Source organism: Fringilla coelebs (assembly GCF_963513975.1).
Source record: "Fringilla coelebs genome assembly, chromosome: 2".
NCBI lineage: Eukaryota > Metazoa > Chordata > Aves > Passeriformes > Fringillidae > Fringilla > Fringilla coelebs.
This window is the reverse complement of record NC_140029.1, coordinates 919,143-932,065: the sequence shown is the minus strand read 5'-3', so window position 1 is coordinate 932,065 and position 12,923 is coordinate 919,143. Positions and strand designations below refer to the sequence as shown.

At 52.1% G+C, this 12,923-nt stretch overlaps 1 protein-coding gene across 3 annotated transcripts in view; it reads left to right on the top strand.

Annotated features, from left to right (window-relative positions):
• Positions 1 to 12,923, top strand: part of ITSN1 (intersectin 1) — a 107,405-nt gene that overhangs the window by 83,012 nt on the left and 11,470 nt on the right. For 2 of the 3 annotated variants that reach the window (XM_084226747.1, XM_084226746.1), the window contains 2 exons: positions 1,830 to 2,021; positions 11,993 to 12,114. In XM_084226747.1, the coding sequence (XP_084082873.1) occupies positions 1,830 to 2,021; positions 11,993 to 12,114 (314 nt within the window). Of the gene's footprint in view, positions 1 to 1,829; positions 2,022 to 2,278; positions 3,715 to 11,992; positions 12,115 to 12,923 lie in introns of those variants that run through there. The other variant, XM_084226748.1, reaches the window with a different exon arrangement.

Below are 12,923 nucleotides of genomic sequence, written 5' to 3'. Positions count from 1 at the left end.
CCTGTGCCCTGCAGGCTTGGGAAGGGGCCCAGAGCCACAGAACAGGAACATTCCCACAGAGTGCCTGGCTGGGCTGGAAGGGCCTTCCAGAGCCCACTCCATGGTGCTGTGCCTGTGGCACTGCTGCTGCCTGGCCCCTCTGCTGGTTGTTCCAGCAAAGCCTCTCCAAAGCCCCGTGGAATTCAGGTTGAGAATGGCAACTTGGCATTGAGACACAACCTTTTACAAGGAAATAGGATGAGAATTTTTTTAATGTGTTTTTGAAATTATTTCAGGTTTGACAATCTCTGGCTTTCCCCACATGCTAAATTTTACAGAATAAAATTTTAGCACTTTTTGCAGAACAGCAAAATCTTAATTAAACTGTAATTTTAAAAAAGGAAAAGTTGTTTGGCAAATTAAAATGAGTTGCTGGCTTGGTACAAGGACAAAAATAAAAGCAAATTTTAGGATTAATCCACTGGAGAGAACCTGCCAGCAAAGCTCAATAATGAAAATCTGATGTCTGGTGGGAAAACCAGAAGCCCTGTGGCCTGGCAAAGAGAAAACAGCAGAGAAATAGAGGGGATTATTTATTTAACTAAACAGTCCTGCTGCTTCAGAGAATTCAGGGAGCTGCTTTGTCAGAACAGAGCAGGAGCAGCTGAATTCTGGGATTGGATGGGTTCCACTGCAAGGGAATAGAAAATCCCTGCTGGAACCAGTCCTGGGTGCCAGCAGAGCAGCCTGGATGGCCTGGGATGCTTTTGTCCACTTCTGTTCATTTTCTCTTATATTTCCCAAGAATTTTTTTTGTTCTGAAAACCCCACAGGGACAACAAAGGCACCACCATTGGCTTTCTTTTGGATTATGCAGCTTCCAATACTGGAAGTTCCAGCGTGTCCCAGATTTTCCTGTCCACTGAGCAGTCCTGGTGGGGGGTTCCAGGCCGGGTTGGAGCACCCTGAGGCAGTGAAAGATGTCCCTGTCCATGGCAGGGGTGGCACTGGATGGGCTTTAAGGTCCCTTCTGACACAAGCCCTCTGGGATTCTATGAACCTCTTTGGGATTTTTAAAGCCCTGGAGTTTGGGGGGGCTGAGCTGAGCCCAGGATGGGCTCTGGTCACTGCAGGGTCCTGGATGCTCGAGTGTGTCCAGAGGGGACAGTGAGGCTGGAGAGGGGCTGGGAACACAAACCCTGAGAGGAGCCCTGAGGGAGCTGGGGGTGCTCAGCCTGGAGAAAAGGAGACTCAGGGCTGCCCTCATGGCCCTGCACAGCTCCTGAAAGGTGCCTGTGCTCAGCTGGGCTGGGCTCTGTCTGCAGCAGCACTGACACAGCCAGAGCACACAGCCTGAGCTGCACCAAGGCAAATACAGGCTGGGGAGCAGGGAAAAGGTTTTGCAGCAAGGGTGAGAAAGTTCTGGAATGGCTGCCCGGGGAGGTGGTGGAGTGCCCATCCCTGGGTGTGTTTAACAAAGCCTGGATGTGGCACTGGGGGCCAGGGCTCAGCTGAGCTGCTGGGGCTGGGCTGGACTCGATGGACTTGGGGTCTCTTCCAACCTGGTCATTCTGGGAATGCTGTGGAGCTGTCCCTGCCATGGGCAATGTCCAGAGGTGACCTCTGCATGTGAGCAAGGCCAGGCTGCAGAGCAGGGCAAGGCTCTTCCCCAGAGGGTGCTGGCACTGCCCAGGCGATGGGCACGGCCCCCAGGCTGCCAGAGCTCCAGGAGCCTTTGGCCAGCGCTGCCAGGGATGCCCAGGCTGGGTTGGTGGGCTCTGGGCGGGGCAGGGGGGTCAGGGACGCTGTGGGGTGGCTGCAGCTCAGCTCAGTGAGCCGTGTCCCCGCAGTGTGCCAGGTGATCGGCATGTACGACTACAGCGCGCAGAACGACGACGAGCTGGCCTTCAGCAAGGGCCAGATCATCACCGTGCTCAGCAGGGAGGACCCCGACTGGTGGAAGGGGGAGGTCAACGGCCACGTGGGGCTCTTCCCGTCCAACTACGTGAAGCTGACCACGGACACGGACCCGAGCCAGCAGTGTGAGTGTCCCCGGTGTCCCCGGTGTCCCTTGTGTCCCCCACATGCAGCATTGCCGGGCCCCGCGCCCCCGGGCCCCCGGGCTCTTTGAAGACCTTCTGTCCCCGCTGTGTTTGGTTGGTTTCGTTCCCATCCCCCCGGCACGTCCCCCCCGCCCCATCAGTTTTGCTCCATGCCTTGCCACGCCTGCCTCATTTCCCCAGCTCGAATTTGCTCATTGTTTTGTTTTGCTTATGTGTTGTTTTCCTCCTTTTTCTAGGAATCATATGTTGTCCATCCCCCACTCAGGCTTGAAAGTCCTCAAAGAGACCCACTATCCCATAGCAGTGCCCAGAGGGATGATGGGAGATGCAGCCTTGATCATGTGGCTTCCAGCATGATCATCTACTGCCTTCTGAGTCAAGAACACACTGCACAGCAGTTTTACCTCATTTGACATTTAGTTGCATGGAATCGCAATGGTTGAGTTAATTACCGACAAAATTAAACTGATTCAAAACAAAAAAAAAACAAACAAAACAAAAACACACACACGCAAAAAAAAAAATAAAAACCAGAGGATAGTGGGTCCTTTTGTGGCTTTCAGTTACCAAACTAATTTTTCCACCTTTGCACAGGTGCTTTTGGTAGTTTTAAAAATTATTTTTTAAAGATATATTCTAGTCTTTTAAAGGAAAAGTATAAATTTAATTTCTTCATTGCAATTTTTGTTTGTGCAAAAAGACCCACTATCAAGGAATGCTGCATGTGCTATTAAAATTGTTCCAAATGTCCATGAATTGGAGACTTTATGTATCTTTCTTTTTTATTGTTCACTTGTCCAGTGTTGTCAATGTGTCTCTTTTTTTTATTATTTTCATTTTCTTTTTTTTTTCTTTTTTTTTTTTTATAATTACAAAAGAACAGAAGGAGTTAAAATCAGTTTAAGGACGTTTAAATGTGCCCAGTTCCAGGTATTTTGTTGTAGTTACTGTACTGTTTGTAACAGGTGTTGTTGTTGAGTGTGTAACCCATTGTGGGGAGGGGAGATGCCCTCCTCCCGTGCCAGAGGCAAACCTGGAGTGATGTTTTACCCAGCTCTGTCCATTTGATTTTGCACATTACCTGTAGCTGCAAGCAGTGAGCAAACAGCCTGGTCTGTGTGTGTCCCTGGGTTTGTCACATTCCTGGGTCAGAGATGGGTGCGCTGTTCCCTGCCGGGGCTGCAGAATCCCCAGCCTCCCTGGGACTGCTCAGCTGTGCTTTCTGTGGAACACCACCTGAACGAGTCATTCTCCTGACAAGAACGAATGTATAGAACTATCTCCCTGCAATCCATTTCCAATGTTTACATTTTTTAAACTAGACTGTGGAATTGACACAGATGAGTGAGAGACGGAGCTCTCAGTGGAGCTGGAGCCGCAGCCCAGCCGTGCCCGGCTCTTGCTGCGGGTGCTGGCAGTGCCCTCTCCCAGCGCCTGGGGCACAGCAGAGCCCTGCTACTCATGATTTACCACGGCCTTCCGTCCTGGTGTCTGTGTCCCCCCGTTCCCAGCCCCCGCTGGCAGCGCTCCCAGCCCAGCTCCCGCTCCCGACCCGTCCTGCAAAGGTGCAAAGGACAAGTGAAGCTCCTTACTCAGTTGCACTTCAGTATTTCATCACTATGAATGTAAATTATATAAATATATAAAAACCTGCAGCTTTAACAACTGTAATCCAGCCTTTCCAATTAGTTCCATGTATAGAGAATTAAATCCTTCGTACAAAAGAGGCCGACAGTGTTTGTTGTTGTCTCCTTGTGGGTCACACCGAGCTCGCCCCGAGGGCTTTGGCAGCAGCACTGGGGCCCTTTGCCCCTCCAGAGACCCCTGCCTGGCTTCTTGGAGCCCTCCAGGGACCCCTGCCTGGCTTCTTGGCCCCTCCAGGGACCCTGCCTGGCTTCTTGGAACCCTCCAGGACCCCTGCCTGGCTTCTTGGCCTCTCCAGGACCCCTGCCTGGCTTCTTGGCCCCTCCAGGGACCCCTGCCTGGCTTCTTGGCCCCTCCAGGGACCCCTGCCTGGCTTCTTGGCCCCTCCAGGGATCCCTGCCTGGCTTCTTGGAGCCCTCCAGGGACTCCTGCCTGGCATCTTGGCCCCTCCAGGGACTCTTGCCTGGCTTCTTGGCCCCTCCAGGGACCCCTGCCTGGCATCTTGGCCCCTCCAGGGACCCCTGCCTGGCTTCTTGGAACCCTCCAGGACCCCTGCCTGGCTTCTTGGCCCCTCCAGGGACCCTGCCTGGCTTCTTGGAGCTCTCCAGGGACCCCTGCCTGGCTTCTTGGCCCCTCCAGGGATCCCTGCCTGGCTTCTTGGCCCCTCCAGGGACCCTGCCTGGCTTCTTGGAGCTCTCCAGGGACCCCTGCCTGGCTTCTTGGCCCCTCCAGGGACCCCTGCTTGGCTTCTTGGAGCCCTCCAGGACCCCTGCCTGGCTTCTTGGCCCCTCCAGGGACCCCTGCCTGGCTTCTTGGGACGTGGTCTCCCCGTAATTGCTCAGATCCATCATTGCCCCCTGCAGCCTTTGCCCCTCTGGCTCAGGGGGAAGTGCTGGCGTGTCCTTGGACTCCTGGAGGGTCCCTTCCAGCTCAGGATGTTCTGGGATTCTCTGATTCCCTGCCCAGGGACCAATCAGTGGATTTGGATTTTTTTTAAATAGATGAATTATATCTTCTTTCATGGTGTGCCATGGGTTTACCTGGATTTGGGATGTGTTTTATGCCAGAAGCTCAAGTCTGAAAATATGAACAACTGCAGAGATTTTCCTTCTTTTTAGGACAGTATTTAAATAGTAATACATCTTTCATTTCTACCATAAAATTAATTCTTCTCCATCATGGCCACTTGCTGACAACTGCAGAAATGGAACAGCACATCCCACTTGTGATTTTCAGTGCTCTCTGAGGGGATGGAGCCAGGTTTGACTCCACTCTGTCAGTATTTTGTGCATTTAGTGACATTTGAATGAGAGCCTCTCCCTCTTTTCCCATCCTGAGCTGCTGGGTTGAAAAACTGATTGGACTGAAAGCTCTGGCCCTTAGGGACATTGTGGGTCTGTGACCTCAGGCCAGAAGTGCAGATTGAATCTGTAGTGAAATATTTGCAGTGCTGCAGCTGTAGGGGGTTCAGGTGCTGCTCTTTTCTTCCTCTTGACATCGAGTGAGAGGGAAAATGAAGCTCCTGCAGTGCCCTGAGGCTGCAGGTTCTCCCCCCAGCGTGTTCAGGGCTGGGGCTGGAGCCTTCCAAGGTCCTGGGGGCAGCTCTGGAGACTGGGAGGAGCAGCCTGGGCTTGTCCCTCTGGGACTCACAGGGAACCCCCAAATCCCTGGGGCTGGCACAGCCCTGCCAGCCCAGGCAGTGCCAGCTGTGCCCCACGGCCACCTTGTCCCCAGCCCAGAGCACTCAGTGCCACCTCCAGGGCACACCTGCAGGGATGGGCACTGCAGAGCTCCCTGGGCAGCCCCTGCCAAGGCCTGAGCCCCCTTTCCATGGGCAAATTCCTGCTGCTGGCCCAGCTGAACACACACGAGGCGCTGCTGGTGCCTCAGGCAGAAGAGCAAAATGAATCCCATGTACAGAGTGCCAGACACAGACACTCCCTGGGGGCTTAAGTGACAAGTGCTGAAATCTCTGTTGGGTTCATCTGCTCCCTGAGTCCCTGAGGGTGCTCTGCTAGCTCAGCAGGGAGGGTTTCATCCTCCTCCTCCTCCTCATCAGGGACTCTCCCTGAGCTGCAGGGAACAAGGCATTGCAGTGACTGCTTGACTTGTCTTTATGGATAGCAATATATATAAATATATAAAAATAGATCTGTGTGAGAAAGGGAGTCTGCCAGGGACTGCCCCAGCAGCTGGGGCTGCCCCTGCATCCCTGGCAGTGCCCAAGGCCAGGCTGGACCCTGGGGCTGGAGCAGCCTGGGGCAGTGGGAGGTGTCCCTGCCATGGCAGGGGTGGCACTGGCTGATCCCTAAAATCCCTTCCCAGCCAAATCATCCTGGCATTCCAGGAATTGGTTCTGTGTCTTCACTTCCTGTGCCAGGCGCCTTCTCCCCTTGCACAGGAACTGTCACTTGAGGGGTGGAGAGGAAACTGGAATTCCAGAGGCTGCCAGTGCTGCTGGGTTTTGTTCTTCACTGGTTTTACTCTTTGTGGGAATTCCTTCTGTATTCAACTGCTGACAAAGAATTCCCATGGAAGTTCTTTCAGAGTTTGTTCTTTTCAATACTTGAAATCTGTCCAAGGCATCTCTTAAGTCTGAAATGTGGGTTTATCAACAACATTTTGCTTTATATTCAGGATCAGTTTTATTCAAACCTCAATTCTTTAGGAGCTTTAGGGGCTTCACTTTCTGTCCCCATGAGCTCACTGAGCACATTTTATTCCCATAAGGAAAATGACTGAAATTCTGGTTTTGTTCTCTGGTTTTAAAACACTTTTAGTTTTTTGTGGTTACTGACTCCAGCTATTTAACTTGTTAACTAGCAACTTCTGTGCAGTAAATTCAGATGACAAATGACTTGTTTTTAACTTTACTTTAGACAACTTCAGTAGATTCAGGAGCAATGTACCTCAGCTATTACTGCATGAGTGGAACTGGCCCAGAGGGCAGGGGAGCCAAGGGCTCCTCACGGTGCTGAGGTGACCTTTGGGTTTCAGGACATTGTCCTGGAGCAATTCAAATGGAAATGGTTTTCCCCAAGACTTCACTGCCCACCTGGGGACTTCAATGAGCAAAGCTCTTGAACTGAGCTGCAGGGACCCCCAGGGATGCCCCAGTGCCAGCCCTGCCCTGCCCAGAGCCCACCAAGCCCAGCCTGGGCATCCCTGGCAGCGCTGGCCAAAGGCTCCTGGAGCTCTGGCAGCCTGGGGGCCGTGCCCATTGCCTGGGCAGCCTGGGCAGTGCCAGCACCCTCTGGGGAAGAGCCTTGCCCTAAAATCCAACCTAAACCCCTCCTGGCACAGCCCCAGCCCCTCCCTGGTGCTGTCAGGTCACAGAAGCAGATCTCAGAGCTGTCCCTCTGCCAAATGAAAGTGAAAAAAGGATAAAATATTGTTTGAAAAGAGGTTGGAACATTTAAATACAGCATTTGGTTCCCACATTCCTGGTTCCAAGGGAAGGGCCTGCTCAGCACCTGTGTCTGTGAATTCCCTGTGGAATGGGGCTCTGCAGTCCCCTCTGCTGGGAGCCATGGCTCTGCCTGTGGCTGCTGCTCCTGTGCCCTGAGTGCCCTCTCACAGCCCTGGGGCACAAGCCAGGGGTCAGGTTTGATTCCTGATGTGTTCCAGACCCCTCCAGGCCTTGGTTAACTCTGTGATTTGCATTTTTTGGATGCATTCTTGCCCTCCCACGTGGGATTTTGCTGTCCCCAAGCAGCCTCTGGAAAGGGATGGGTAGAATTGGTGGCTCTGGAGTGTTGAGGTTGGAGCAGCAGCCGTGAGCACATCCCCCAGTGCCACATCCAGACCTTTGAACATTGCAGAGGGGGCAGGTCCCCCCCTAAATAATGCTGCACGTTTTGCCAGTGGGACTGCCCACATTTCTTTCCAGCTCCTTCCCTGCACCTCAGAGGGAAGTGCTCTGCTCTGACAGGAACTGGACACACTGGTCTGCTTGAGAAATTCCAAACCTGCTGAAATGATTGAAAATAGCTGAGAAATGGGGTGGGGCATTGCAGATGGAGAGATCTGTTTGATCCCAATGTCCTCACCAAAAGCCTGGGGTGGCCTCTCAGTGGAGGGTCCATCCCAGGAGATTTCAGAGGAATTGGTTACATCTGAAACAGGTGCTAAGAAAGCTGAATGTTGAAATGCTGTGATTTAAATAACTCAGCACTGAGAGGCCCTCGAGGGCTGGGTCCAGTTCTGCTCCTGCAGGAGAGCCCTGGAGGGGCTGGAGCAGGGAATGGAGCTGGGAAGGGGCTGGAGCATTCCTGAGGGAGCTGGGCAGGGGCTGGAGAATTCCTGAGGGAGCTGGGCAGGGGCTGAGCCTGGAGCAAAGGAGGCTCAGGGGGCCCTTGTGGCTCTGCACAAGTCCCTGCCAGGAGGGGACAGCCGGGGGGGTCGGGCTCTGCTGCCAGGGAACAGGGACAGGAGCAGAGGGAACGGCCTCAGGCTGGGCCAGGGCAGGCTCAGCTGGGCCAGCAGCAGGAATTTGCCCATGGAAAGGGGGCTCAGGCCTTGGCAGGGGCTGCCCAGGGAGCTCTGCAGTGCCCATCCCTGCAGGTGTGCCCTGGAGGTGGCACTGAGTGCTCTGGGCTGGGGACAAGGTGGCCGTGGGGCACAGCTGGCACTGCCTGGGCTGGCAGGGCTGTGCCAGCCCCAGGGATTTGGGTTCTGTGAATAATTAACCTGAGTGAAGGGGTGCTCTCCTGGTGTGCTGTTCCCTTCCCCTAAAGGATTTGGAGGAAAACTGGGACATCACTTTTGCCTGCTCCTGGTTCCTCAGACAGGACAGATTCCTGTCTCCTGTGACCTGGTCACTACAGCCTGGGCCAGCTCAAGGCTTGTAGGGAAATCTGACAGTGGCACTGCTTAGAAAACCTCCCCAGGTGAAAAGGGATCCAGGCCATGGATGTGGATCAGTGATTCACACAGCAGAACCTCCCTTCCCAAAAAGCAGCATCTTGTTTCAGGCTCTCTGTTTGTTTTGGGAGACCCAGATCTTCAGGGATGACTTTGTAAGGAAGAGGAACAACATCTTTACTCTGTGCAAAGGATTTGAAATGATTTTTTACATTTCTGGAGCCCATTAATCTGCAAGGACTGCGGTGCTGGGAGGTCAAGGCACAGATTTGCAGTTCCAACATTTGTCTCTTGGTTCTCCAAGCCCAGCCAGAATGGCAGAATTCATGGATTCACCCTCCTGGGAACAAACCAAGTTCATTATTGCCATTTCCCCATCCTTCCCTGCCTTTACTGGATTGGAGCAAAGAATTGCCCAGAGCAGCTGGGGCTGCCCCTGGATCCCTGGCAGTGCCCAAGGCCAGGCTGGACACTGGGGCTGGAGCAGCCTGGGGCAGTGGGAGGTGTCCCTGCCATGGCAGGAGTGGCACTGGGGGGGATTTAGGGTCCCTCCATCCCAAACCATTCCATGACTCTGTGATCTGTGGAATCCAACTCACCAAAGTTCTTTGGCATCCCTGAAGAAGGAGCCAGACATTTCCACCTGGAAAGGAATCCAGTTCTTCTTCAGTGTCTTAATGCAAAGACAAGAAAAATCTCTGTACTTGTGCACCTCACAAAGAAATCTCCTACCAGGAAAGTCTCTTTGGGATGTTCTGCTCACATTTGGGCTTTTTTTTCCCCCCTCAAATCCTGCATACCCAAAAGCAGAGTGTTTCAGTGGCTCAGAGCAGCCCATTCACAGCCCAGCTGGCAGCCAAGGGAGTCACTAAAATGCTTCATTATTCAAAATGTCAGTGCTCTCTCCATGGGCTTGGTGCTTGGAAATCACCTTCAGGCCAAGGCTTTTGAACATCTTTGAACAATAACTTCCCCAAGGAAAAGCAATTCAACACTTGCTTCTCTTCTAATGAAGCACTGGGAGAGCTGGGGCTGTTTCTTAGACCTGTGGTTTACTTGGTACCAAAGAAACTGCTCTGAAATCAGGCATTTATTCAACAGAGATGGAACTTCTGGCTTTTGGAAGGGGCCAAAATTCATTGTTTTGGCAGAAAGATGATATTTCTCCACATCTGCTTTTTATTCCAAGTTTGAATTGTGTTTTGTGGAGGGCTGTGACATCCTGTGTCTCAAGGGAGCCTTGTCAGTGGCACTCTGCTTCCCACCTGATCCCAGCTCCCAACTTCAGAGTCAGAGAGGAAACAACCTTGGCTGGCTGTATCTCCTTTTCTGGGTTTGTTTGGTTTGGTTTGGTTTGGGTTTGGGTTTTGGTTTTGCTTTGTTGTTATTTTTTGTTGTTGGTTGGTTGGTTTGGGTTTTTTTTTTTCTTTTTTGAAGTCAAATCCATCATTCCCCTTTCAGAAGCACAGATCAGTTAAAGCAGATGTTGCTGGTATTCCAAGGAAATATTGGTGATACACCTGGACTTTCTCAGTGGCATTGTCTGAGCTCCATTCAGGAAGCCAAAAATGCAGGAAATACTCCCTAAGTATTAACCTTATATGCAAAGAACTGAAAGAGTTACCTGGGGCCTGATGTCTCCATGAGGAAAGTTTGTTTCCATGAGGAATATACTGAATTTGCTGAGGGTGAGGGAAAGAATTCACCTGGAGAATTTTGGTTGTATGAAAATAGTTAAATAGATCATTTTTAGAGCCAAACATTTTCTACCTGTTTGAAATCAACTTTGCTTTTTGAAATGCATTGGATTTTATGCAGAAAAGTAGCAAAAACTGGAAGAAAGCATTCTGTGTTCCAGTCTCAGAAGAACTTAATTAGGCTCAGCTGAAAAATAATGGCCTACAGAAGAAAGAATGGAATTAAATGTTCTGTCTAATTCAGAGTAGAAAAGAAAATTCAAGATTGTGGAATTGATATGAAAATCCTCCCATCTGAGGGGATCAGTGCAAGGGAGGTTTGCAGCACTGGAAGGACAGAACTGATGGAAGAGCAGCTCTCAGTGCCAGCCTTTTCCTGGGCTTTTAAACAGAAAGGAGAACAGAATCCACCCTTGGCCCGGCCCAGACATCAGTGGGGATCTCCAGTGACCTTTGCATGTCCTGGCTCAGGCCCTTCAAATATTTGGGAGCAGTTTTTAATTGAAGTGTGGAGAAGTGAAGAGGCCCTGCAGGCCCTTCTTGAGCAGGATTTCTGTGAGCAGAGGGGTCAAGGTGAACCTCAAATATTGAGCATCCCTGCAGCTCTTCCCTGATTCCCTCTGGGACAGCTCTGTGTTTCCCTCACACCACGTGGAGCCCTTTCCCCTTTGGCACTGCCAGGCGTCCCTGTGGGGTTGGAGTGACACAGCCCAAGGGTCGGGGGGCTCCAGGGAGGGGCTGGGAACGGGCAGGCAGAGTGAGGGAGGCTGCAGGCTTGGCCACCAGGGAGGAGTTCACACACACAGAGATGGCCTTGGCTGTACTGAATGAAAAATGTGTTCAAGGGAATGGCTGGGGTCACTGAGAGACGGAGCTTTGCCATGAGAGCAGGAATGGATGAGCAGGGCAGGCAGCAGTGCTGTTCATGCAGGGCTGCTGTGCCATGAGAGCAGTAATGCAGGCAGCAGGCTGCAGTGCTGTGCAGTGATGCAGTCAGCAGGCAGCAGTGCTGTTCATGCAGGGCTGCTGTGCCATGAGAGCAGTAATGCAGGCAGCAGGCTGCAGTGCTGTGTAGTGATGCAGTCAGCAGGCAGCAGTGCTGTTCATGCAGGGCTGCTGTGCCATGAGAGCAGTAATGCAGTCAGCAGGCAGCAGTGCTGTGCAGTGATGCAGGCAGCAGTGCTGTGCAGTAATGCAGGCAGCAGGCAGCAGTGCTGTGCAGTGATGCAGTCAGCAGGGCAGGCAGCAGTGCTGTTCATGCAAGCTGTGCCATGAGAGCAGTAATGCAGTCAGCAGGCTGCAGTGCTGTGCAGTGATGCAGGCAGCAGGCAGCAGTGCTGTGCAGTGATGCAGGCAGCAGGCAGCAGTGCTGTGCAGTGATGCAGGCAGCAGGCAGCAGTGCTGTGCAGTGATGCAGGCAGCAGGCAGCAGTGCTGTGCAGTGATGCAGGCAGCAGTGCTGTGCAGTGATGCAGGCAGCAGTGCTGTGCAGCAATGCAGTCAGCAGGCCCCAGTGCTGTGCAGCGATGCAGTCAGCAGGCAGCAGTGCTGTTCATGCAAGCTGTGCCATGAGAGCAGTAATGCAGGCAGCAGAGCAGGCAGCAGTGCTGTTCATGCAAGCTGTGCCATGAGAGCAGTAATGCAGTCAGCAGGCCCCAGTGCTGTTCATGCAGTGCCGCCGTGGCTGCCCCAGCGAGGTCCCTGTGCCCCCAGCCCCACTGAAGGCCGGCGCTGTTGTGTTTTGCAGGGTGTGCAGACCTGCACCTGCTGGACATGCTGACCCCCACGGAGAGGAAGCGGCAGGGCTACATCCACGAGCTCATCGTCACCGAGGAGAACTACGTCAACGACCTGCAGCTGGTGACAGAGGTGCGGCAGCCCGGCCCCTCCTCCCTCGGCCGCTGCAGTTCTGCACTCTGCAGAGTTCGGCATTGCCCTGCCGGCCTGCCTGCCCTGGGGACCCTGCCCTGCCCTCCTTTAGCTGTGTGAGACAGATACACACACAGAGACAGATACACAGATACAGACAGAGACAGAGACAGATACACAGATACAGACACAGATACAGATACACAGATACACACACAGATACAGATAGAGACAGAGACAGATATACAGAGACAGATAAAGACAAAGATATACAGATAGAGACAGATAGATACACAGATACAGACACAGATACAGATACACAGATACACACACAGATACTGATAGAGACAGAGACAGATATACAGAGACAGATACAGATAAATATATACAGATAGAGACAGACACAGATACAGATAGATACAGATACAGATATAAAGATCCTGATCCAGATCCAGATCCAGATAGAGCCAGATACAGATACAGATATACAGATACAGACACAGAGACAGATAAAGATATACAGATAGAGACAGCTAGAGATACAGATACAGATATAATGATCCACATCCAGATCGAGACAAATACAGATACAGATACAGAGAGATACAGATACAGTTATACAGATACAGATAAAGATATACAGATACAGATAGACACAGCTATACAGATACAGATATACAGACAGATACAAATACAGATATACAGATACAGATACAGATATGGATACAGCTGTGGGTGGGGGCAAACCATGGCAGTCCCTGTGCTGCCATCCCCAAAATGCTGATCGTTGAAGCACCATTCTAACAAAG